This window comes from Gadus macrocephalus, chromosome 11 (assembly GCF_031168955.1).
Source record: "Gadus macrocephalus chromosome 11, ASM3116895v1".
Taxonomy (NCBI): Eukaryota; Metazoa; Chordata; class Actinopteri; order Gadiformes; family Gadidae; genus Gadus; species Gadus macrocephalus.
The window spans coordinates 3625501-3651369 of NC_082392.1; the positions used below are offsets into that span (position 1 = coordinate 3625501).

The window sequence follows — 25869 nt, forward strand, 5'->3', positions numbered from 1 at the left end:
GAGGTCGGGTCCTCTGTAATTTGTGCAGAGATACAAAAAGAAATACAACCTAAATACAATTGTATACAAAATCAGCGGATGAGAACTTTTCACAGAAGAGTAATTGCTTAATTCAGTTGTTACTTGACGGTTGAAAGCCTCTCCCCAAACTACTAAATGAAAGGGCCAATCAGAGCTCGGGGAAAGAGTTTCAGTTTGTGAGGCGGCAGGGAGTGCCGTAGTCTTTGCAGTATTTCAAAAGCGGCACCCAAGGAAAGAGTAGCAATCGATGGGGCAATCAATAGCCTTTTATTTGACACAGACGGAATAACAAAATGAAAGCCTTTCAGACATGGCTTTTCTGAGGAGAGATGTTTTTGCTTATCTCCCTTCCTGATTTTGAGAGCGAAGAGAGCAACAGAATAACATAGTTATCTTTCTGAGAGGCTACAGTTTCAAAAGAGAAACAACGTAAGGCCACAGCCATGTGTTGAAATCAAATGCTGCGGAGGCCAGCCTCGTCTTCATCGTGAAGCGCCAACTTCAACACCTGGATGGTCAAAGCTAGTAGCACCCAGCCTCTTCGCCCCTACACGGCTGACCCCGTTCACCCTCCTCCTGCTCACCTGTTTCAGCCTCCAAGTCGGTGTCGGACAGCAAGACGGGGGTCCCCAACGCCAAGCAGCCGGTGTTCCTGCGCAGCATGTCCGCTCCCTCCGACCTGGAGATGATCGCCAACCAGGACCTGGAGTTCACACACGCGCCCCAACGGTGAGCCTCTGAACCCAGGCTCCACAGCCTCTGATCCCCCCCGGTGACACCGGACGGATGAATGGAAGGATGAATGGATGGATGAACGAATGAGTGAATTAATGAGTGAGTGAGTGAATGAATGAAAGGACGGACCAACGAATAAATGGATGGATGAATTAATCAATGAGTGAGTGAGTGAATGAATGAACGGACGGACCAACGAATAAATGGATGAATGAATGAATGAATGAATGAATGAATGGATAGATTAATTAATGACCAAATAGATGAACGGATGGATGGATTAATTAATTACCGTAATTAATTAATTAATGGATGAATGGATGACTGAGCGAATGAATGAAGGATGGAACAGATGGATGGATGGATGCAGTAGTAACCCCCACACTCATTCATTCATTCCCTTGGTTTCCTTCCTGGTCCCCTCTCTTCCTTGCCGCCCCCAGGAGGCGACACCACCCCACCAGTCACCGCAGCAGCTCCTTCACGCTGCTGCAGTCGCTGGCCCACGAGGACAGCCGGGACAAGCCCACCTACAGCGTGCTGCTGGGACAGCTCTTCGCCTTCATCGGGACCACGCCCGACCAGGCTGTAAGTCCGTCGCCGCCCTTTCACACTGTGGCCGCTAGAGCTGGGCGATTCATCAATTTTTTTTATCTTTATTTGAATTTATTGTTTAGGACGATTTTATAAAAGGAAAATCGATTATAAAAAAAAAAAAAAAAAAAAAAAAGTTTTTTTTATTTTTTTAAAAGTAAAATATCAAAGTGAGTGTGTAGATTTGCCTAAAGTCTGTGGAAACCAAAAGCAGAAGCACAACACATTTACTCCAGCATCTTAAACAGAGCCACACTGCAGAGTCAGAGATGTGTGTCATATATTTTGCTTTTGTTAATCATTGTTATTCTTCAAATAAAATCCAAACTTAAAAAAACATATATATTTGTCATTTAAAAAAAAAAAATAAAATCGATAATAGGGTATGGTTTGAAAAAATGGGAGATTTTATTTTTAGGCCACATGGCCCCGCCCTCGTGGCCGCCGCTCTCCTTCTCCCCCTGACGTTACGCTCCAGACTGAGCCGTCCCCGTTGCCCCCCCCCCCCCCCCGCAGGTGTCCAGCAGCAGCTTCCTGTCGGCGGCGCAGACCCGGTGGCGGCGAGGAAGCACGCGGAAGCAGGCCCTGGTGCACATGAGAGAGCTGCTCACCGCCGCCGTGCGCGTGGGCGGAGTCACGCACCTGGTGGGGCCGGTGACCATGGTGCTGCAGGGGGGGCCCAGGTAAGAGCGACGGGGGGGGGGGCGGGGTCGTTGAGCTGAAGGAACGCATGCAAGGAGAACACACTGAACAAAGAACCAAACCAAAAGTGGGAATTGGGTGAACTGGTGAGCTGGTTAAGCTGTGGTAGCTCCCTCCCCCCCCCTGGCTAAAATGACAGAAGCCTCCCCAGACCAAGCTCAATCTAAGATTGAGCTTGGTCTGGGGAGGCTTCTGTCATTTTCTTCAGCACAAGAGGCGTGATCAACGGGCCTAGTTCAAATGACGCTGTACGCATTTGAACAGCGTCCCCCCCCCCAGAGGGAAGTATTGATGCAATAGCCAACTGTTGTGATTGCTTTGCCTGTTCCAACAGGAAGGTAATGGTTCAAATTAGGGATGCTAATTCAGACTTCCTTTCCTGACCGATGGCTGACATTGGCCATCCGGTGATTAACCGTTAACAAAGACAGAAGATTACATTTGAAAGGAGGGCTGGCCTGTTGCTTACTTACTATTTTTAAGCTACCAATAATTGCGACGTTTACGAAGGTATTTTCAAACAGTTGAACTCTTAAACCTTTTAAAATTCAGCCTTGTGTGAGTTTTGTCATGTGTCGACAGGCACATGACATTGTGGAGCATGTGGGCATGGCATTATTAAAGGGCCCCTATTATACCGGCAGGTATGAGTATGATGAGACAAGCCTTAGTAACATCACAAGGGGATAGTGGAGTAACTTATACCAGTAACTGGTATAATTCTCCAATTTTGAAAATTTGCTCTGTCAATGTTACATATTGTACCTTAATAGGATTTTGTTGGTAAGACCCCAGGTTAATTGTTAAACTAACTAGTAGCATGTTAATTCGGGGGTTCAATTCGATGTGTACGCGCATGCATCAAAGACTCAGAGACCGAGGGGTGCAGTTGGGATTCGGTGTTGATAAAGTGGATGCCTTGTAGGCGGTATCGGCATTCTGAAATGTGAGTGCAGAGGAACATGTCAGCGCGTCAGGAGAGTGGTGTTTTGTAAGCGGGTTGTACCTGCTGTGTGTAGGATCGAGGAGCTGACCTGCGGGGGCATGGTGGACCAGGTCCAGGAGGCCTTCGGAGAGACCATGACCTCGGTGGTGTCCCTCTGCGCCCGCTACCCCATCGCCTGCGCCAACAGCATCGGCCTGCTGTGCACCATCCCCTACACCAGGCAAGGAGGAAGGGAAACACCCCCGCTGCAATTTAATCTGTATTATTGTGTCGTGCATCAGCATGCCCGGCCCACAAGTGGCTGACAAGACACCAGTATACACAAACAGACAGACCCAAAAACCAAACATAGATGCTAAACAATGCTAACACAAACTATATAAACCATCCTGACGTTTCATCCAGGCTTTAGTAACAAAAGAGGCTAATTTATAAACATTAAAGGTAAACAAACATTCCATCTTGACATCCTCATCTCTCCAAAATATGGAGCAAACGGTTCATTTACGAAATACATACATCTGCATCCCTGTTTTCCTAAGCTAACACTCCTATGAAGATAGATAGATAGATAGATAGATAGATAGATAGATACAGTAGATAGATAATCCCGCCGAGGGGAAATTCCTTTTTTACCGCAGCAGTGGAAAACACAGAATATAATACAAAACAATTAAAATACAAAGTTGTGCTAAGAAAAACAAAAATAGATGCTAAAGTAAATGCTAAAGTAAGGACAAACAGAACAAACAGGAAAAACAGAACCAACAGTATCAATTATATGGTGGCCCAGTGCCAGTACTTTTAAAGTAAATTAAAGTGTGTAAACGCAATGTCAAAAAAAACTAAAACAAAGCGAGAAGTTACCCAGTGATCAAAACAAAGAGGTGTTTTGAAGAGTGTTTATGCATGTGTACACGCACGCACGAGCGTGCATACTCTCTCTCTCACACAGAGAGAGAGAGAGAGAGAGAGAGAGAGAGTGCGCGAGCCTAGCCTGACAGCCTGGCCCCGTGCCCTCTCCGTGTGGCCGTAGGAGTGAGGAGCAGTGCCTGGTGCGCAGCGGGCTGGTGCAGCTCATGGACCGCCTGTGCAGCCTGAGCAGCCAGCGGGAGGGCAGCAGCTCCAACGAGAAGCAGACCAAGAAGCAGAAGGTGGCCACCATGGCGTGGGCAGCCTTCCAGGTGCTGGCCAACCGCTGCATCGAGTGGGAGAAGGTGGAGGGTAGGTCAGACCGCGGGGGTTCGCCCGAGCACCGTGAAGCCAATGCCGGGGATACTACTTATTTTTAAGCCCGAGGATATGTTTTAGTTTAGCAGGCACGTCTTGCGGTGTAAGGCAAAAAGCTTTCCCCATAAGCTTATGTTTTATACACCAAGCCGAGGCACGGCCGCAGAATATATAGAGGCGGGAGAGGTTGAGGCGAGACACGATCGACATGTATTGATGCTGTTCCAGAGAAGGCCGGTAACCGCGTAGGGAATAGACGGCTGTTGAATTATGAATCCCGAAATGAAAGCACGTCTGCCCGTGTCGAACGGGCGAAGGCTTTGAGAGCATAACATTATTTTCCGCTATGCTGATGAAACTCTAGGGCTGTACAGTCAGGAAGACTCAAGACTCACCTGTTCCGAGTTCACTTAGACTCTGCATAGCCTATCCTATGCACTAATTATATGTTGTACGTCCTGGCACTTAATGTACGCACGTATTGTATGTGGTACTTTGTTATAGTACTTAGTTGGGCGGTATCTTATCCTAGCTATCTTTGTTGTCTTCGGGGAATGGCTTGGCCTAGCGATGGTAAGTGCTTGGCACTTGGTTCTATGAACATCCTTACTGTACTGAGAGCGATATATTGTTTCGCCTTCTTCTGACAAATGTACTTATTGTAATACTTATGTAAATACTAATATCTGCCAAATGCTCTGAATGTAAATGTAAATGTGCTCCGTCCGGTAACCCCCGGTCCCGGTTCCTCTCCCTGGTCCAGGCGGCTCCACCGACGCCGTCCACTCGGGCCTGGCCCGCCAGGTGTCCAGCCTGCTCACCAACCACCTGGCCCGCGCCACCGAGTGCTGCGGTAACCAGGCGGCCGGCAACGACGCCCTCCAGGACGTCCTCAGCCTGCTCAACGACCTGTCCAGGTACGGCCGTCCCTCCCCTCCACACGCTTGGTTAGAGTCAACCAAACCAAACCCCACCTCTCCCTCCCATCCTCACCCACCTGACTAAACTAACCCGCCCCCCCTCCCTCCCGCAGTTGTGCGCATTCAATTAAACGCTGTTGTGTTTTAATAGCCCTTAATCACAGGTACAGCTTCAAACGGCTTACAGGCCGTGTGTTTATGACACCGCCTTGACCCTAGCCCCCAAGAGAGCCCCCTTAATTAGCAATGAAGAAATCTTGAGAAGGAACGCAGAGTGGGGGATCCCTTAGGGGGCTCCCTTCTTCAGAGTGGGGGATCCCTTCTTCAGAGTGGGGGGCTCCCTTCTTCAGAGTGGGGGATCCCTCCTTCAGAGTGGGGGGTCCCTCCTTCAGAGTGGGGGCTCCCTCCTTCAGAGTGGGGGCTCCCTCCTTCAGAGTGGGGGGTCCCTCCTTCAGAGTGGGGGATCCCTTCTTCAGAGTGGGGGATCCCTCCTTCAGAGTGGGGGATCCCTTCTTCAGAGTGGGGGATCCCTCCTTCAGAGTGGGGGATCCCTTCTTCAGAGTGGGGGATCCCTTCTTCAGAGTGGGGGCTCCCTCCTTCAGAGTGGGGGATCCCTTCTTCAGAGTGGGGGATCCCTCCTTCAGAGTGGGGGGTCCCTTCTTCAGAGTGGGGGATCCCTTCTTCAGAGTGGGGGGCTCCCTTCTTCAGAGTGGGGGGGTCCCTCCTTCAGAGTGGGGGATCCCTTCTTCAGAGTGGGGGATCCCTCCTTCAGAGTGGGGGGTCCCTCCTTCAGAGTGGGGGATCCCTCCTTCAGAGTGGGGGATCCCTCCTTCAGAGTGGGGGGTCCCTCCTTCAGAGTGGGGGATCCCTTCTTCAGAGTGGGGGATCCCTTCTTCAGAGTGGGGGATCCCTTCTTCAGAGTGGGGGCTCCCTTTTTCAGTGTGGGGGATCCCTCCTTCAGTGTGGGGGGTCCCTCCTTCAGAGTGGGGGATCCCTCCTTCCAGGGATGATCAGGAGTGCAATGGGTGCCATAATTGACACACACACACACACACACACACACACACACACACACACACACACACACACACACACACACACACACACACACACACACACACAGTTTCGTGTGACGGTGACCCCCGTGCCTCCAGGAGCCACATCGGGAAGACCATCCTGAGCCAGCCGGCCTGCGTGTCCAAGCTGCTGTCCCTGCTGCTGGACCAGCGGCCCTCGCCCAAGCTGGTGCTGATCATCCTGCAGCTGTGCCGTGCCGCCCTGCCCCTCATGAGCGTGGAGGACTGCGGCAACGTGGCGCTGCCCACCTGGAGCTACTCCATCGGCACGCTGGACGCCGAGCAGCAGGACGCCAGCGACCCCGCCTCCCGCATCGCCGCCCTGCTGCTGGCCAAGCTGGCCGACTACGTGGTGCCAGGTGGGCCGGGGTGCGATGGTTAGGGGGTCGTGATGCCTTTAGCACTGGTTAAAGGTTCTTCTCTGGGTTAGGAGCACACGCTCACTGTCTCCTCTTAGTGGCCTCGGTTAGGATCGGTTTTGCATGTGTTTTGGTTTTGGATGTGGGTTTTTACTTTGCCTTTTTAAAGCATTTACGCTTAGCGGACGCCTTTATCCAAAACGACTTGCAACAGTCAAGACACACATTCACACACTGACGGCGGAGTCAACCGAGGCGACAGCCAGCTCGTCGGGAGCAGTTAGGGTGAGGTGCCTTGCTCATGGACACCTCGACACTCAGCTAGCAGGAGCCGGGGATTGAACTAGCAACCTTCCGGTCACAAATCACCCACTCTACCTCCTTAGCTTACCCTATCCCCATATCGAAGTTTACCAGCGCCTTGCCTTTAACAGAAATAAATGCATAAAAGTAGTGCATGATGCTGTTCAGCAGTGGGATTCCCTGGTGGATAAGAGGTGTCGTGTGGTTCCTCTCAGGGTGCCAGACCCTGCTCTCCCCCAGTGCCTCTGAGCCCGACACCAGCCTGACCCGCGCCAGCTCCAAGGGCGCCCTGAAGTCGGACAAGGAGGGCGGCGAGGAGGGGGAGGCGGTGGACGGCAAGCTCTCCATCTTCATCCACAAGAGGGAGGACCAGTCGTCCCACGAGGTCCTGCAGCCGCTGCTCAGGTAGGAAGCCCGTCTCTAGAAACCTGCTCAGTCTTTGTGTTCTGATGATGTGTCTCTGTGTGTGCGTTGGTCTGACCCGAGCGTTTCCCTCCCTGTGTGCTGCAGTAGTTCAGAAGGTCGGCCCTTCCGACTGGGCACCGGAGCCAACATGGAGAAGGTGGTGAAGATGGACCGGGACATGACCAAGGTAGGGGCGAGAGACACTGACCTGATGCTAAAAGCAGCGTTAAACCCACCTCTTAAAGGGGACATATTATACCACCAGGTGTGAGTGTGATTAGCAGTCACAAGCCGTTTTGAAAATCGGTGTCGTCTGACATCACTAGTGGGCGTGTCCACCTAGTGTGCTGGGTAGGTGAGCAACATTTGCTTCAGTCCATTGGGTTGGCTGGTAGACTGATCTATCCAGCACACATCTAGTGATGTCAGAAGATGCTGATTTTTAAAACGGCTTGCAAGAGCTACTCACACTCTCACCTGGTGGTATAATATGTCCTCTTTAAGCCAGCTCTCCCCCACCGATACCATACATTTTTTCAGTTTTTGTTTGTTTTCTTTCTAGTTATTGTTTTGTATTGGAATGTTAAGCTGGCTACTTAGAAAAGCGCTATAATGTCATGTATTCTGAACATTGTTGATTATAATTCACAGATGTATGCATTGTCGTGTGCTTATATTCTGATCCCTGCTTCCAGAGTGGCAGCTGTGAGGTGATCACCGAGGAGGCGTCCGCCGCCCTGAGGAAGGCCAATAAGTGGGCTCAGTCGGGGCTGATCGTGAGCGTTGGGCCCCCCGTGGAGGCCGCGCCCCCGGAGGTGGCTGGGGGGGTCACCACCGGCGACAAGAAGAAGACGGCTCAGACTGCAGTGTGTCGGGACCGCAACTCGGACCTGGCCAGGTGATGAAAGATGAGATGAATGATTCACACCCACAACTTTTTCATAAGAATGTCTATGGTCATTATAATGTCATTGGCACCAATGCCAAGCTATAAATACAATAATCTTTGATCCGCTCATATCTTTTTTTGATATATATATATTTAGATATATAAAAATATGAGCGGATCAAAGATTATTTCATTCATAAAACCAAATCAAACACCCATATCGTTGACACCAAAATATATATAGATATATATCTAAATATGGGTGTGCAAGTAAAACTGTGGATCTGCTAATGTTCTCGCGTTCCAACATCATTAACATAATTGTTCCCGGTCCCTAAACCCTGTTCTTGCGTTGATGTTCCCCAGGTCAGACCCGGTGAGGCCGTTCATCAGCGGCCACGTGGCCAACAGCATGGCGGCGGAGGTGATCGCCCTGCTGCACAGCCTGCTCACAGCCCCCGAGTCCAACACCGCCCAGATCTGGACCAGCACGGCCGAGAAGGTAGACACCGCCGCCGGCCAGCGTGACCCCACCTCGTATAGACCTGTTGGCAGGCTGCTGTTGTTGTCCCACATCCATGACCTTTCAGAGTTGTCCCATGTATTTAGGTGAAGCCGACTGACTCTTTGTTCTCTGTGTGTGTGTGTGTGTGTGTGTGTGTGTGTGTGTGTGTGTGTGTGTGTGTGTGTGCGCGTCTATTTATGCTTGTCTGTGTGTGTGCGCGTCTATTTATGCTTGTCTGTGTGTGTGTACGTCTATGTATGTATGTTTGTGTGTGTCCGTCTATGTATGCTCGTGTTTGGATTTGTGCGTGTGTGTGTGCGTGCGCGTGCACCAGGTGCTCTCCCGGGCGCTGATGTTCATCCCTCAGCTGGGGAAGTACGCGGAAAGCATCCTGGAGACGGGGAGCAGCAGCGGCAGGAAGCTGGCCAAGCTGCAGGCCATCGGGAGGCAGGCCGTGGCCGCGCTCTGCGCCCTAGGGGGCTTCAAGGAGACCATCAAGATCGGCTCCGAGGTCCAGGTGGGTCCCAGAGGTCCAACTGGTCGTCACGAATGCCATCGACCCAAAAAGATTAGCAGAAGATTAGCAGACGCTTTTATCCAAAGCGACTTGCAATAAGTACATTTTGTCAGATGAAAGAGAATCAACAATATATCACTGTTTGTACAGTAAGGATGTTCATAGAACCAAGTGCCAAGCACAAACAATCACTAGGTTAACCCATCCTCGGTGTACAACAAAAATAGCTAGGATAAGATGCTGCACAATGCAAAGTATTATTTTTACATCCCAGGACGTACAACGTACAATAAGTGCGTTAGAGGGTTGTGGAGGGAAGCGGGGGAAGCGTTCCAGAGTCTAAGTGAACTCTGTACAAGTGAGACTTGAGTCTTTTGCGGAAGGTGACGTCGGGACTCTGCGGCCCTGACATCGACGGCCCGGAGCTCGTTGCACCACGTTCAAAAACGTTCCGAGGTCGTCGGCGAGTGTGCGCGCGGTGTGCTGTAAGAGTGCTCTGCTTTCTCTGGGGCAGGTGGTGGGCAAGGGGGTACTGGGCAGTGTGGGCGTGGTACTCTCCATCAACGAGCAGGAGGGCATCGCCACGGTGAAGTTCCCGTCCTGCGAGTACAGACGAGCGGGCAAATCCTCGGACGTCCTGACCGTACCCATATCTCGCCTCTGCACACCCAGATCCGAGGTAACGATCTTATAGACTTTAACTCGGCTCGGCTCCCTCTGATCTACACCCCCCCACCTCCCCTGGTCTCCCCTCCTCCTCTCCCGTCGATCTCTCCGTCTACATCCCCTCCCTCCCCCTCCCCTCCCTCCTTCCCTCCGTCTCTCTAACATCTCACTCTGGCCCCATCGCCCGGCAGGCCCTGCCCCTCTACAAGCTGTCCATCACGGAGAAGGTGGTGCAGGCGGTGCAGTCCATGCTGCTGCCACAGGAGGGCAGCCTCTCCATCCACACCTCGCTCCCGGCCACCGGGGACGGCTCCAGCCCCGTCATGGCCGCCGTGCGCCTGCTGGCCGAGATCAGGACCAGGTAATTCACTAACGGAACTCATAACGACGTGTATATTTATTTATTTATCTTCTACTTTACAGATTTTTTTATTTTATTTATTTATCTACATAAATCAGAGTGATGTGCATATTCATAACATTTTCTTCTGCTTTAGAGATTTCTTAATTGTATTCATTTATTTACAACAATCATAACGACGTGTATATTAATAATTTATCTTCTACTTTAGAGATTTTCTTTCTCCCCCACTGACTACCTGATTCCCCGTCCGTCGCCCCACCCCGGTCATCCCCACCCAGTTGACCCTCTGAGCGTCTGTGTCTCCCCCCCCGCAGGGCGTGTCTGGTGATGGCTCAGCTGCTGGAGGACAGCTCCTTCTGCGAGGAGTTCATCCAGCAGTGCCCCGCGGCGGTGGAGGTGCTGAACCTAGTGGCCCAGGAGTGCAGCCCCGGGGAGCGGCTGGGCATGGTGGAGTCCCAGTGCGAGCGGGTGCGGATGCTCTACCGCGACTGTGCGCGACCGCCGCCCCCGCCACTACAGACGGAGAGGCGCCAGGTGGGAACAGGGGAGAACCGACCCCTCGATGTGACTCACATTGGCCGCCGCAAGAAACGCAGGAGAAAGGGGATCCTAGGGGGAGAATTAGAGTTGGCTGAGCAGGTTATCTTGCAATGAAGGGGGTAGCAGAAAGGATGAGGCTTTCAGACCCTTAACCCCATTCTGGTGTGTGTGTGTGTGTGTGTGTGTGTGTGTGTGTGTGTGTGTGTGTGTGTGTGTGTGTGTGTGTGTGTGTGTGTGTGTGTGTGTGTGTGTGTGTGTGTGTGTGTGTGCTAATATGTGCGCACGTACGTGTGAAGGGCTTTTATAGACATAGTGACTAGAAAACCAAATCCAATTGTCCTGGGTTCCTGTGTTTATTGACGTCCTCCTGGGGACATCTTGTTCTGTCTCAGCCCAAGGAGATCACCTGGTGCCCCTGCAGAGTGTTCCCCCCGGTCCGGGCCTGCATGTTCTCCTCCAGGCTCACCTCCGTCACCTTCCTGGCGGACCCCAGCGCCGGAGGGGGGCTGCCCAGGGGCACTTTCATCTACGCCACCTCGCCTGTACCCGTGCAGGTGGGTGGAGGGAGACTGGCTCTCTGTGGAATTGTGTCACATTCTGGTTTCAGAATGAGAACATATGTAGTAGGAGCTGCTACTGATCAAAAGGAAAATTTACCCATGTTAAATTACCTACTTGAATGTTTACATATTGAGAAATTGTGAAATTGTAAACATTGGATTTTCTTCCAATTTCATATTTCTTAATTTTCAATAATTAATGTACACTATTAATGCATTACATTTAGTGCACATAGAAACGATTTTTATGCCACTGAAAAAATAAATAAATCCTGACTGAAAAAGAAGAATCATAAATAAAAGAGATCTTTTCCTGCCCACTCTGGCTTCAGCGTAGCATTATGATTCTAGATTCTAGCACGGTTGCACCAGCTGACCACGCTCTCTGTCCCCCGTGTGTCTCTCGTCCCCCGCCAGGCCCCGTCCTTCTACTGGGAGATCGAGATTGTCTCCTATGGAGACTCGGAGGAGGACAGCGGGCCCATCGTGTCCTTCGGCTTCGCCACGGAGGCGGAGAAGCGGGACGGGGCGTGGACCAACCCCGTGGGCACCTGCCTCTTCCACAAGTACGGCTCTGCCCCTCCCCACCGCTTGTTTCACCCTCCCTTCTCCGACCGCTCTATCTTTAACCGGAGTGCTGACGGCGGGTTTTTGGTTCCCTCCGTTCGCTCTCTCTCGCCACTATCCCTCTGTGTCTCTCGGCCCTAACTCGACCCTAACCTCTATCTCTCTCCCTCCCATCTCTCCGTTGCCTCGCCGCCTGCGTGGCGCAGTAATGGCCGGGCGGTGCACTATAACGGCTCCAGCCTGCTGCAGTGGAAGAGCGTCAGACTGGACGTGGCTCTGCTCCCTGGTGAGTCAGCAGAGCCACCTGCTCTCATACCATCCCCTCGCCACATCTTCCACGGCCCTTATCTCTCGTCAACAAACGGGTCCAATCGGTTGACCCCCTTTTTAAGAAATCTTTCAGCGTGCAGATCTTTAAACGAGGCCCTTTAAACACATCAGTCATTATCTCCATCTTCTGTTATAACCGGGAACCCTAATAGTAGTGTGTGTGTGTGTGTGTGTGTGTGTGTGTGTGTGTGTGTGTGTGTGTGTGTGTGTGTGTGTGTGTGTGTGTGTGTGTGTGTGTGTGTGTGTGTGTGTGTGTGTGTGTGCGCTGACCTAGGCGACGTGGCAGGGATCGGGTGGGAGCGGTCGGAAGGCACACCACCCCCCCCAGGCCAGGCCCCTAAGGGCCGGGTGTACTTCACCTACTGCGGCCAGCGCCTCAGCCCCACCCTGGAGGACGTAGCGGGCGGGATGTGGCCCCTGGTGCACATTCAGAAGAAGGTGGGTGCCTGCTATTCAGCACTGTTAAAGGTCCCATGACATGCCACCAAAATCTGCCCCTTATGACATCACAGGTGGGCGCGTCCACCTAGATGTGTGACGGATAGATGAGTAACGTTTGCTACGGTCCACTGGGTAGGCTGGTAGGCTGATCCATCCAGCACACATCTAGGTGGACACGCCCACTTGTGATGTCATAAGAGACCGATTTTCAAAACGGCTTGTAGAGGCTAATCACACTCACACCTGGTGGCATGTCATGGGAACTTTAATATTTACTGACTTTATATGACATTCTCATCCAATGAGACTTAGAAGGTATTCAGGCATGTTTTATTAAGGAGCGGATAGGGGCTAGGATCCTAGCTAGCTATCTTTGTTTTATACAGGGAATCGGTTAACCTAACAGTAGTGGTTCTGTGAACATCCTTACTGTACCGACAGTTTCTGTTTCTTCTGACAAATGTACTTATTGCAAGTCGCTTTGGATAAAAGCGTCTGCTAAATGCCCTGAATGTAAAAGTAAATGTAAATGTAGGAGGCGACTTTCTGTAGGATGGCTGAGGAATCATAAGACATAGGGGATCGATCAAAGAAACGCATCCAATACCACAATGTCATGCCCGCCTATGCCCTCAATTCAATTCTGTCTGTCTGTCTGTCTGTCTGTCTGTCTGTCTGTCTGTCTGTCTGTCTGTCTGTCTGTCAAACCCCATTGCATCGTCCCATCCTTCACAGAACACAAAGATCCGGGCCAACTTCGGCTGCCGCTCCTTCGCGTACGCCGACGGCCAAGCGCACCGCAACGCGGCCGACCTCTGCGTGGACCTGGCCGAGGAGATCAGCGCCAACTTCGAGGCCCTGCCCTTCGCCATGGCGTCCGACAGCGACAACGACGCCGGCACCAGCGTGGCGTCCGACTCGGGCTCGCACGGACCCCCCTGCCGCATCGCCGCCGTGGCGGTCGCCCAGCAACGTACGTCTCTGACACACGCACGCACACTTCCCCTTCCTGCCCTTTCTTGTCTAGACCAGGGTCCCTCGACCTTTCTGTTGCTGAGGTGCGTTATACATATTCTGGTGGGGGGGGGGGGGGGGGGGGGGCGCAGGCGCCCAGACCAACCAGTAGGGGCCGCTAATGCAGCGACCAGAACACAAACCATGATATGCCTGCCTAACCTAATCTGATGAACACAGATACTGTAGGGCCATTATAAGGAATAAAAACACAGTTTTATTAATTGACCGTATCAGTGCAACAGTCTAACAACACGACTGTGACATGCTGTGTAATAGGGTCGCCGCGGTGTGGACATTTTCACACCGAGTAATGCGCTCGTGTCAACACCGGTATTACCGGTATAAACGGTATTAACTTTGAAACTAGGTCAACCGCCATCTTCTCCGTCAACTCTCCTCTCACACTCGGTGACAGCGGCTGGGAGCGCGCCAATTCTCGGCGTCTTATAACATTCTATGTATAATAGTATAATATTATTTTATCTATCATAATATCACGGCCAAAAGCTCTGTGCGCCTCCGGATGGCCGTAGCGCGGGGAGCTCACGTAGGGATTGGGCTTCGCGGGGTTTGTTTACCGGCGTTGCTATGGTTACCGGTTTTGTAAGGAAGCGCGCCAAATCTCTTCTGCGCAGAGCAGAACTGTGGCCTATTGTACCCATTTTAATTTTCTTAATTAGAATTATATTATTCATTTTTACTGAAATTCATTTTTACTGAAAAAAAAAAAAAATATTGGCGTTGCCGGTGTGCAACACCGAGTAATCGGTGGTGGCCTCAACACCGGTAACACCGGTAATACCGTATACCGCGGCAACCCTGCTGTGTAAATATATCTATATAATTGTTTGGTCCGCGGACTGGTGGTTGAGAATCCCTGGTCGAGGCTGTCCCGTACCGATGGGATACGCTGTGAGCCAACTAAGGGATGTTTTGTGGTCCTTTCTAACTGTGGGTCACACTATTGTTGTCTTTGATCCGCATCTGAAGGTGCTGTAGGTTAGGTTTAAGAGCTGTTATTTTAATGATGGTTGTAAGAAATGGCATAACAATCCGTCAGGTATTAGCTAGTGAAATGCACTGTGAGAATATCCACTCTTGAGTAGACTGCCTGTCTCTTGGCGAACTGAATAGGATTAAAGACCACTCCCTCCTGAGTAATCTCTGGCCAATCAGGGCATCTCCTCCCTGATTGGTCAAGGAAATCCATCTTGCATGTCAACCACAGGTAGGTGAATGATATACTTATCAATGGCAGGGAAACATAGTTTTTGTTTTTGTTTGTTCTTTGTTTAGTTTCATAACCTTGCTCTCATTCACCGTTCTCTGCACTCCCTCACTTTACATCTCTGGATTCTCACCTCCAGCAGCTGACCTCATCCAACATCGTTAACGTCTCCCCCCCCCCTCCCCCCTTCCCTCCCCCCCCTCCCTCCCGCCCTGCTGTCTGTGTATCGTATGTATGCGTGTCTCCCAGTTGGCAGTGTTTGTAAGGACTGGCTTTGTTGTCTGTCCTCTCCCGGTGACACAGAGTACAACAGCGACCTGTCGGGACACTACAAGGTGGAGCTGAGCTACGAGAACCTGGTGACCTCGGGGCCCCAGCCCCACCTGGCCCCCGTCGCCGACGATGAGACCGACGAAGACGACGATGACGACGTCCCGAGGGTGAGCCGTCGTCCGCCGATCCCCCCCCCCCCCCCCCCCCCCCTCCCCCCCCCTCCCCTTCTCATGCGCCATTTGTTTTGATGGGTCCTATTTGCCATCGAGGTCATTTGCGAGACGCTTTTAGATCCGAGGGACTTGGAGTCGATTCAGGTGCTGCTCGTTAAGGTGCAGTCGGGGGTTAGGCGTCCCTCTGTACCTAATACGGTCAAGCACCCTAGTCCCTACACTACCCTGCTCCCGTGTTTTAAATGGCGTCGGTTTGGCCTCCGAGTAGCCAATCGGTTGATCTGGGCACTGTTTCTCCGTGTCTGTGATGCGTCGGTCTGTGTCTGTCGTTGTGCTTTATTTTAGGAGGACCACTACGCCTTGCTGGTTAAGGCCTGGGAGACCAAAGTCTTCCCCACCATCCGCAGACGCTTCCGGAACGAGGCGGAGAGGAAGTCCGGCCTGGACCAGATCAAAGGGGCCCTGCAGCTGGGTGAGTGGTTCTGGGGGGGGCCGGAGATGCTGGGTTCACACACAGAGCGTCATCGATCACGTCTGTGATGTTTACCTTTTAGAGCTGTTGGCGAATTGTGTTGGTCCGCTGGAGTAGGGCTGGGCGATTCATCGAATTTTGATCAAGATTTCACGATTTTTTAGTATCATAATTTTTATAGAAAGGGCAGAACAGCTGGATAGATATCTGTTTATAATTTTAGATTGGAACATTTTATATTTGACCATTTTGTGTATTTTTTTAAGGTTCTCAGTTACAAAAAAAGAATTCGGAGAGACATGCTGAATAAATACAACAAGTTTTTAAACTCAAAAATAATCGATTGAGTAATCGTGATTTCAATGTTGACCAAAATAATCGTGATTATGATTTTTCCCATAATCGAGCAGCCCTACGCTGGAGACCATCCGGCCTATCGTCAAACTTGAACACCAGATTGAAGTAGTTTGGTTCCCTGAATAGGAATGGCACCAGGATTGAGATGGGAGGAGACGTTAAAACAGATGTCGTGATCCCCCACTATGCGTTCCTTCTCAAGATTTCTCCCTTGCTAATAAAGGGAGTTGTGTCTTGCCCTCTGTGGGCTAGGGTCAGGGGGGTGTCAAAATATATAGAATGTTAAGCCCTTTGAGACTGTACCTGTGATTAATGGCTATACAAATAAAATTGAATTTAATTGAAAAAATGGGAAGACCAAAAAAACTGCTGATCTGAGATCTGTTCTTGGAAGGGTAACATTTTCTTGTTTTTCACTCGGTCTAAAAGTCTTTCAGTGTCATTCTCTGATTTGCACAGCTCATATCTCAACTCTTAATCGTTTGTGACGCGCCAGAGCCGGGCGAATTAAGGACACCGTTGCAAATTGCATTTTAAACAAATTACCCTCATTGGAGTTTAGTCACGGCAGCAGGAAGGTGAACCCTGAGATAAGTGAGTCCTGAAACGGATTTAGGGAAATGAAAACATCTATTCCGACAAATGATAAGAAAGCAGGAGGGAAATGTCAGGGTTGGTTAATTGAGGCTTTTGTATACATCATGTCCATTCGGGGGCTCAGCGTAATCGCACAAATGAAATTATATGCTCTTATTAAATTACCTCGCGTCGGGTGAGATGGCGATGACTCACCTTTCCTCTTTTCCTGTGCGCGTTGTCTCTGTGTGTGTGTGTGTGTGTGTGTGTGTGTGTGTGTGTGTGCGTCTGCGTGCGTGTGTGTGTGTGTGTGTGTGTAATGATATCAGGCATGGTGGACATCGCCAGGCAGACGGTGGAGTTCCTGTACGAGGAGAACGGCGGTATCCCGCGGGACTTGTACCTCCCAACCATCGAAGACATCAAGGAGGAGGCCAACAAGTTTACCATCGACAAAGTCCGAAAAGGTGCTTCTGTCCTTCCACAACCTACCCACCATCATAACTGAACCTACCAATCATCCGTCCTAATAAAACCCACCCACCTTCCATCCTAAGACAACCTACCCACCTTCCATCTTTAACACAACCTACCTACCTTCCATCTTAACACAACCACCAAACTACACAAATATGTGACCATATGTGAACTGTAGATGGACTTAAGGTTAAGACTCGATGTACGTGAGCGATTATGTCATTAAGGCATTCTGAGGCGTAATCTTGGCACAAACACGGGTGTCCATCATAGCACTAATTATGGGTCTGCTATTGTAGCGTTCCAGGGCAGGGCTAGTAAACAAGTGAAAAGAGGTTACTGTGCGTGCCCTTGGACACAAAACAAGCAAACCTGTAATGAGTGACACTTGTGTTTGTACTGGGACCGACCCCTCTGTGAAAAAGAAAAGTATGTTGCCGAGAAAAACAACTCTTACTCAGCTTTGTGTCGTTTCCAACATGACAGGCCTGACGGTGGTCATCCGCTGCCCCGACAGCAACAACACCAACAGCACCACCGGGGGCATGGCCCTGCCCAAGTTCGCCATCCGGGGCATGCTGAAGACCTTCGGGCTGCACGGCGTGGTCCTGGACGTGGACTCTGTGAGCGCAGCGCAACGCAACTGGCGACCCTTTGTGGTTGGTCTTATTCTCCCGTCGTAGTGACGTTTGTAACCATTGTGTGTGTGTGTGTGTGTGTTTGTGTGTGTGTGTGTGCGCCCTGCTCAGGTGAATGAGCTGGTGCAGGTGGAGACGTACCTGCGCAGCGAGGGGGTCCTTGTCAGGTACTGGTACCCCATCGAGATGCTGGAGAGGCCCCCCGCTGGGTCCCGGAGGACCGCCGCCAACGGCCTCGTGTCCCTGGACAGCAGCAACATCCAGATCCACAGGTAACACATACACACAGGCATATACACAGACACACACACGCACGCGCACACACACAGACACACACACACGCACACACAGACACGCACGCACGCACACACACAGACACTCAGTCACACAGTCACACATACACACAGGCACGCACGCACGCACACACACAGACACACAGTCGCACAGTCACACACAGACACAGACACGCACACAGACACACAGACACACAGTCACATAGTCACACAGTCACACAGACACAAAGATACACACACACACAGACAGTCACACAGACACAGTCACACACACACAGTCACACACACACACACACACACACACACACACACACACACACACACACACACACACACACACACACACACACACACACACACACACACCCTCGTTATGACGATAAAAAGTCGTGCAGTCAAACTTCAGCCAAGCGGACCTATTACCTCGGCGCACAATGTTAACTCAATGTTAACAGGAACTGATCTGAGACGAGAGCTGTGTTCGAAATCTATGTTCCTATATAGTGTTTATGATATAGTGAACTGTATAGGGAACAAACAAACGAGAACTCGGACACTACGCTAAACATTACTAAACGTAATTTGCGTCAGTAAATGACGTTTAGAAAACACGACCGCATTGCATTGTGGTACACGGGAGTAACATGTAGGGAACATCCTATGTTCACTCAAATTGTGGGTATTTTATTGTCCACTATATAGTGAATGAATTTAACCACTGACAAGTCTAACACCCCTACAAAATGGCGAGCACCCTATACAGTGCACTATATCCGTGATAGGGAACGATTTCGAACACGGCTAAGGAGATAAGCATTCCCGCTGCTCTGCTCTTAGGGAGTTGATGCGCTGTGAGAGCGCCCTGGCCCGCCTGTACTGCCGCATGGCCCTGCTGAACATCTTCGCCCCCAAGAACCCCCACACCTTCACTCGCCTCTTCCACATCCCTGCCGTCCGGGACATCACGCTGGAGCACCTGCAGCTGCTGTCCAATCAGCTGCTGGCTCCGCCTCTACCTGGTCAGTGCTCACTTGTGCGACTACGCTGTGAGAATATCTGGTCTGTACATCTCTTCCCTGATTGGTTCCTGTTATTCATCCAACCAGGAGTGTGAATGAAGCCCTACTCAATAGACCTCTGAAGAATAAGTCCCGCCTCCGAGGCTCCGGTTCCCTCAGTCAAATGTCCGTGGGAAATAACATGGTTTTTGTTAATGATCAAATATTATAAACTCTGTAGGTGGCGAAGAAGTAAAAGCTGCGTCACGTTTTGAGCTCCACACCTTTTCCATCTAGTTTCGACTGGGTTTTTTGATTGTCGGTGCCGTTAAATTAGTAAACGATTGTTAATGCTACTGTTAACCGACAATCCAAAATCCCAGTCGAAACTAGATAGGAAAAGTGTGTGGTTCAAAACGTGACGCAGCCTTTACTTCTTCACCACCTACAGAACCGGGAAACCATATGGAGGGAGGGAGCAGAAAGGGAAGAGCGTTTTTGGGGTTTGAAAAGTTTTGTAGTCTGCCGCTCTTTTCTGCTCTCTCTCTTCACAACTCGCCCATCCTACCTTTTGGTGTGTTTCGGTGTCACACCATCGCCGCTCTGGTCCTCGTGCTCAAGCGGCTGGTGTTGCGCTCTTTGCCCTGCAGATGGCACCATCAGCTCCAGCTCCATCCTGCTGGCCCAGTCCACGCTGCACAACCTCCAGGGCCAGAGCTGCTCCCCCACTGACCTGTTCTACCAGGGCAACGCCCAGCCCATCCGCGAGTGGCTGACGGTGGCCATTACCCGGGCCATGCACCAGGGGGAGGACAGCCTGCTGGAGCTGACCAAGCAGATCTGCTGCTTCCTGCAGGTACGGCCGCCGCTGTCGAGGGAACGGCGCTGGGAAGGCGCGACCCCATTGTCCGCAGTGTACGCGCTTGAAGGCCTAACTCTTACCTGCTTCTTAAATGCGATGCGTCTGAATAAGGCTATCTCTGAACGGAATTTAACTAGCTTAAGACGATTAACTGAAAAGCTCAGTTTGGACCATGAATAAAGAATTCCAGCACTTTACCTTCATTTTGTATTCATCGTTAGACATATATCGTGATGTATTGTTATATGATGGTCTAACAATATATTGATTATTGCGGTATTGCAATATTATGGGTATCGTGGCCCATGTATCTCTTATCGTATCGTGTGGTACCCTGTGACTCCCACCCCTGGTGTATTCCCTAAATGTCTCTGTAATTCCCTCCTCTAACCCTCCTTCCACCCCTGCCCCGTTGTCCGCCCCGGCAGAACACCCCGGAGCAGTTCACGTCGGAGGAGTTCCCCGTCAGCGAGTCCAAGGTCAGCATGGACGTGAGCTTCCCCGGCGCTGCCTTCGTCATCGCGTCCTGCAGGGAGGGCCAGCTGGGCAGCCGCAAGGAGTGAGTAGGGCCCCCTCTGCTCCGAAGACACCAGATCAGTGTCCCCCTGCTGGCTGACGCTCTGACTCACCCCTGTCTGTCTGTCTGTCTGTCTGTCTGTCTGTCTGTCTGTCTGTCTGTCTGTCTGTCTGTCCCTGACTCACCTGTGTGTGTGTGTGTGTGTGTGTCTGTCTCTCTGTCTGTGTGTGCGTGCGTGTCTGTCTGTGCGTGTCTGTCTGTGTGTGTGTGTGTGTGTGTGTGTCTCTCGGTGTGTGTCTCTCTCGGTGTGTGTGTGTCTCTGTGTGTGTGTGTGTGTGTGTGTGTGTGTGTGTGTGTGTGTGTGTCTCTCTCTGTCTCTCTCGTTGTGTGTGTGTGTGTGTGTGTCTCTCTTCCTCTCTTGTCTCTCTCTCTCTGTCTCTGTGTGTGTATGTGTCTCTCTCGGGGTGTGTGTGTGTGTGTGTGTGTGTGTGTGTGTGTGTGTGTGTGTGTGTGTGTGTGTGTGTGTGTGTGTGTGTGTGTGTGTGTGTGTGTGTGTGTCTCTCTCTGTCTCTCTCGTTGTGTGTGTGTGTGTCTCTCTTCCTCTCTTGTCTCTCTGTCTCTGTGTGTGTATGTGTCTCTCTCGGGGTGTGTGTGTGTGTGTGTGTGTGTGTGTGTTGCTCTGTGTGTGTGTGTGTGTGTGTGTGTATGTGTCTCTCTCGGGGTGTGTGTGTGTGTGTGTGTGTGTGTGTGTGTGTGTGTGTGTGTGTGTGTGTGTGTGTGTGTGTGTGTGTGTGTGTGTGTGTGTGTGTGTGTGTGTGTGATCAGCTCCAGCCTGTACAAGGCCCCCTGGGCGCGGGTGATGGTGTACGGCCTGGGTCACAAGGTGCGGCGGAACGGCCAGCTGAACCTGATGGAGGCGGTGTGCTACCCGCGGGACGCCTCGCCCACCAACACGGGCCTCACGCCCCCACCCACCTCCAACCAGTACCCCTCCGTCATCATCCCCACCGACAAGGTGCACATCAAGCTAGGTGAGTAGCCCCGCAAGCCACACACACACACACACACACTAAAACACACTAAAACACACAGACAGAAATAGACATTTAACCCCCACACACAAAAACACACACAAAAAAAAAGATACTAGCAAAGACACACACATGCACACCAAAATGCGCGCACACACAGAAGCATGCAAAAAAAGAAAAACACACACACATAGACGCAATGACACACACACACACACACACACACGCAAGCACACACAGAAAAGCACGCACACAGAAAAACAGAAAAAAATCAAGAAATCTTCAACACAAGTAAATCTTGTGTCACTATTACACCATCATAATGACTCAATGTGAGACCAACTGGTGTCGTCTCTCAGGGGTGTCGCCCCCGCCTGGCGCGGTGCTGGTACTGCACTCCCTGCCGCTGGAGTTCCCCCTGGCCATGGCGTTCGCCGAGCAGCTGCTGACGTGGAGGCTGAGCGAGAGCAGCGATCAGTCGGAGGACGAGCTGGACACGCTGCCCTCGTCGGTGCTGCTGCAGGTGGTGGAGCTGCTGGGTGAGTCTGGCGTCCACTAACGCTGGCTGGAGGCGCCACGCAGCCAACGGGAACATGTGTTCCCATGTGTATGAAGGGGAGCTCAAACTCGAGCTAGAACACATGAAATGTTGTCACTTTTATATCTGATCATTATGGCCCGGCCGCACCAAACGCGTGGCCTTGAGCGAGGCAGTCGCCACACATCCACTTTGTATTGGAGGCATGTTCGTGTGGCGCAAGGGATTCTGGGAAGGCTGGCGTGCGGGCAGGGCATCGCGGAACGTTGAAAGGGGAGGGATAAAAAAATAAAATAAATAAAGTCCATTCTCAACTACACACTTCACTTCACTTTATGCAAATGAGCTTATCTCGCAGTGCACGTTTGATCATGCGATTGGTCAATCGACATTCATGGAGTACTGGGGGACCATACGGATTGTGGTGGAATTTCAATGGCTAGTTTTAAGCACTACCATCGACAAAGTGGTAAACTCCCACTTGCAGTCGCCAGAGACGGTGCAGGGTGTTGCAACTCGTTGTCAAAAAGGACAGCTTTGGTGGGGATAAAATGTGTAATATTTGATTTCACCTAATCATCTGAAATATTCCTCCCCAGTACATTTACATCATTGTTTGGGAGCCGATAGACTCCCAAACCTTTTTATTTTTTAAATACAGCTTAAATGATTGACAATTGAGACCCAGCTGTATTTTATTCTACTATTCCCCAATTGATCAAAATCCAACCATGTGATCCATGCCTGGCGTCGCCCGTCACCACGTCTCCTCTCCCCTCCCAGGCGGGCTGCTGTGGAACACGGACCTGGCGCCCTGCATCAAGGAGCTCAGCTTCCACCTGCTGGCCGAGCTCTTCCGCAAGGTGCACCAGCTGGAGCAGCGCAAGGGCCCCGCCGGCCTGTCCAGCTCCATCGGCCTGCTGCTCAACCCATGCCTGGCCGTGGTCATGGCCCTGCAGACGGAGCTCCGCACGCTCTACGACCGCGAGACCCAGGGCTGGGCGGCGGCCGGTGGGGGGGCGGCGGGCGGGGGGGCCGGGGGCTCCTCCTCCTCCGCCTCCTCCTCCTCCTGCTGCGGGGGCGCCGCCCTGGCCCTGGGCACGGAGCAGAGCCGCTTCTCCACCTACTTCCACGCCCTGATGGAGGTGTGCCTGTCGGTGTCGGAGGTCACGCTGCCCCTCAACGTGGGCGCGGGCGTGTCGGCTGGCGCGCTGTCCTCCGCCAGCGCGCCCAACCTCAGCGACTCGTCGTCGTCGTCGTCGTCCTCGCCGGGCCAGACGCCGCAGAGCCCCAGCCTGCTGTCCAAGCGCAAGAAGGTCAAGTTGAAGCGGGAGCGGGCGGCGGCGGCGGCGGTGGCCGCAGCCGTGGCCGCCGCCTCCTCCGGGAAGCGCGGGAGCGGCGGCGGCGGTGGGGGGGCGCGGCTCTCGGAGAGCGACAGCGCCCTGCTGAACATGGCGGGCGGCAAGCCCGAGGACATGCTGTGGTTCCACCGCGGCCTCACCCTGCTCATGATCCTGCGCCACCTGGCCAACAAGGACCCCCAGGGGCTGAGCGTGACCAGCGACGCCGTGACGGACGCCTGCCAGGCCCTGGTGGGGCCCACGGCCCACGGCCGCCTGCTGGTGCTCTCGGGCATCCCCACGCACCTGGAGGAGCCGGCGGTGCGCGGCGCCATCCGCCGCGCCTGCAACGCCCACGGCGGGCTGTTCAAGGACGAGATCTTCATCCCCCTGCAGGAGGAGGAGCCCAAGAAGCCCAAGCCCGCTGCCGTGCGGCTCTGCAGCCCCCAGGACGGCCGGCCGGGTGGGCCCGAGCGGCCCTCGCCCGGGGGCCCCGAGAGCCCTGACAGCTCCAGCAGCGCCACGCCCGCCATGAGCGTGAGCGCGTCGGGCTCCACCAGCCAGACCTCCATCTGCAGCTCCTCCCAGGGGGTCTCGCGCACCACCAGCGAGCTGTCGGTGGACCAGGACCCGCTGGTCGGCCTGCCCCCGGGGCAGAACGCCGCCGCCAACGCCGCCGCCGGGGGCTACCCCCCGCCGGGCCCCACGGAGCCCCAGAACGTGTCGAGCCAGGAGAGCCTGGACGTCTCCCTGTGCAGCACGGGGAGCCTGGGCAGTCTGGGCAGCCTGGGGGAGACCCCCGAGAGCGGGGACGCGGCGTCGGTGTCCGACGGGGGCTCCATGTACACCGTCACCTCCATGGACAGCCACGTGGTCCTGGCCCGCCCCATCAAGGGCTACGCCGTCATAGAGGTGGGTGGTTCACACATGGGAACCCAGGATTACCCATCTGGGATTGATTATGCACACCTCATCCTAGATGGGAGATTGTGGGAAAATTGGCACTGGAAGATTGCTGACGTTCTTCCTTTGGGCTCGTCCTAGGTGCGTTCCCGCGCCAAGGTGGAGAAGATCCGCGCCAGCCTCTTCAACAGCAGCGACCTGATCGGCCTCTCCAGCCTGGAGGGTGAGGAGGAGCTGATGGAGCTGACCAGCGAGGAGATCCTCACGGCGTCCAGCGTTAACCAGAGCCTGTTCGACACCCAGGGCAGCTCGGCGCTGGAGGACTACTTCCTGGACAAGTCCCTGAGAGGTTCGTCGCCATACGTTCTCTCTCGCACTCTCGCTCTCTCTCTCTCTCTATAATTTTTATCAAGGGGTGGAGGTCAGAACCATCCATCCATGACTCCATTCTCCCTGCAGCTGTAAGATCCACTTACTGGTGTTGTGCTCCTCTTCCTAGGGGACAAACTGGTGCCGGGTGCACGGGACGTCCTGACGGACATCTTCAAGAGCTGCGTCCACTCGGAGCAGATGCTGAGCCTCACGCCCGTCAAGCCGGCCAAGGTGTCGGACATTTACCTGAGCAAGGAGCAGATCAGCGCCCAGACCCCCGGCAACCTGCTGCACGTCTTCTTCACGCACGCTCGACCGCCCAAGAAAGTGCTTGACGACCAGCTGACGCAGGTAGGAGATAATAAAATGCAACACGGTTTAAAGGTGCTGTAGGTAAGATACAAGAGCTATTGTTTGGGAGTGGAGTGTGATAATAAATGGCTGGTTATCGTTCAGCAATGTCTGTTTTGAATATCTCACAGATCATTTCTGACCAATAAGGGCGTCTCTTCCACGATTGGTTCCCGTAATTTATCTATAGGGAGGGAGCGGAGAAGGAGTATCATTTTTTTGCACTTTCTTGCACTCTTCTTCTCTTTTCTGCTCTCTTTTTAACAATCTTACCTAAGAAAGCTTTGATAAAAAAAATAAAAAATAAAACCTGAGCCTGCTTTCCCTCTTCCCAGATCCTGCGAAAGTACGGCACCTCCAAGCCCAACAAGAACAAGTACAGCAAGGCGGGCAAGGAGCAGCACCCGGGCAAGGTGGTGAGCACCAAGAGACCCATCAGCAAGCCCGCCACCAAAGAGAAGTCGGTGCTCAACTGCGTCAGGTCAGGAGCCCTTCTGTCCCCACTGCCCTGGCATGCGGTGTGCGTGCACCACTTACATGTGTGCAGGATTTAATGGCATTTCAGTTCAATGTCATTTGTGGCTCCACGTGAGCTGCAAAGATCTCAATGAAGAGACGTCCCCGCACAGAATAGGAAAGGGAATTGGAGCTTTAGAAGGCAACAGTAGTTGTTTTTTATCACTGTAGAAGTGCAAATTTCACGAATGTTTTAAAATGAAATTGAATTGCCGTCTACAGACATGCATGCACTTGCATACAGGTAGACAGGTAGACAGACAGACA

General features: G+C 52.4%; 2 protein-coding genes across 7 annotated transcripts in view; one reads left to right on the forward strand and one right to left on the reverse strand.

Moving 5' to 3' along the window:
* vps33a (VPS33A core subunit of CORVET and HOPS complexes) overlaps positions 1-25869 on the reverse strand; it is a 366247-nt gene that overhangs the window by 54067 nt on the left and 286311 nt on the right.
* Positions 1-25869, forward strand: part of LOC132468245 (probable E3 ubiquitin-protein ligase HECTD4) — a 59175-nt gene that overhangs the window by 18957 nt on the left and 14349 nt on the right. For all 6 annotated transcript variants that reach the window (XM_060065972.1, XM_060065974.1, XM_060065975.1 and 3 more), the window contains exons 30-63: positions 615-750; positions 1200-1344; positions 1867-2033; positions 3072-3218; positions 4035-4222; positions 4992-5145; positions 6303-6583; positions 7102-7291; positions 7397-7478; positions 7987-8189; positions 8547-8682; positions 9020-9202; positions 9717-9881; positions 10060-10229; positions 10547-10766; positions 11165-11326; positions 11750-11898; positions 12106-12185; positions 12504-12667; positions 13406-13643; positions 15219-15355; positions 15707-15833; positions 17096-17233; positions 17730-17866; positions 17993-18153; positions 19012-19193; positions 19823-20028; positions 20463-20593; positions 21377-21582; positions 21942-22121; positions 22904-24372; positions 24505-24712; positions 24863-25086; positions 25422-25567. In XM_060065972.1, the coding sequence (XP_059921955.1) occupies positions 615-750; positions 1200-1344; positions 1867-2033; positions 3072-3218; positions 4035-4222; positions 4992-5145; positions 6303-6583; positions 7102-7291; positions 7397-7478; positions 7987-8189; positions 8547-8682; positions 9020-9202; positions 9717-9881; positions 10060-10229; positions 10547-10766; positions 11165-11326; positions 11750-11898; positions 12106-12185; positions 12504-12667; positions 13406-13643; positions 15219-15355; positions 15707-15833; positions 17096-17233; positions 17730-17866; positions 17993-18153; positions 19012-19193; positions 19823-20028; positions 20463-20593; positions 21377-21582; positions 21942-22121; positions 22904-24372; positions 24505-24712; positions 24863-25086; positions 25422-25567 (7012 nt within the window). The remainder of the gene's footprint in view (positions 1-614; positions 751-1199; positions 1345-1866; positions 2034-3071; positions 3219-4034; positions 4223-4991; positions 5146-6302; positions 6584-7101; positions 7292-7396; positions 7479-7986; positions 8190-8546; positions 8683-9019; positions 9203-9716; positions 9882-10059; positions 10230-10546; positions 10767-11164; positions 11327-11749; positions 11899-12105; positions 12186-12503; positions 12668-13405; positions 13644-15218; positions 15356-15706; positions 15834-17095; positions 17234-17729; positions 17867-17992; positions 18154-19011; positions 19194-19822; positions 20029-20462; positions 20594-21376; positions 21583-21941; positions 22122-22903; positions 24373-24504; positions 24713-24862; positions 25087-25421; positions 25568-25869) is intronic.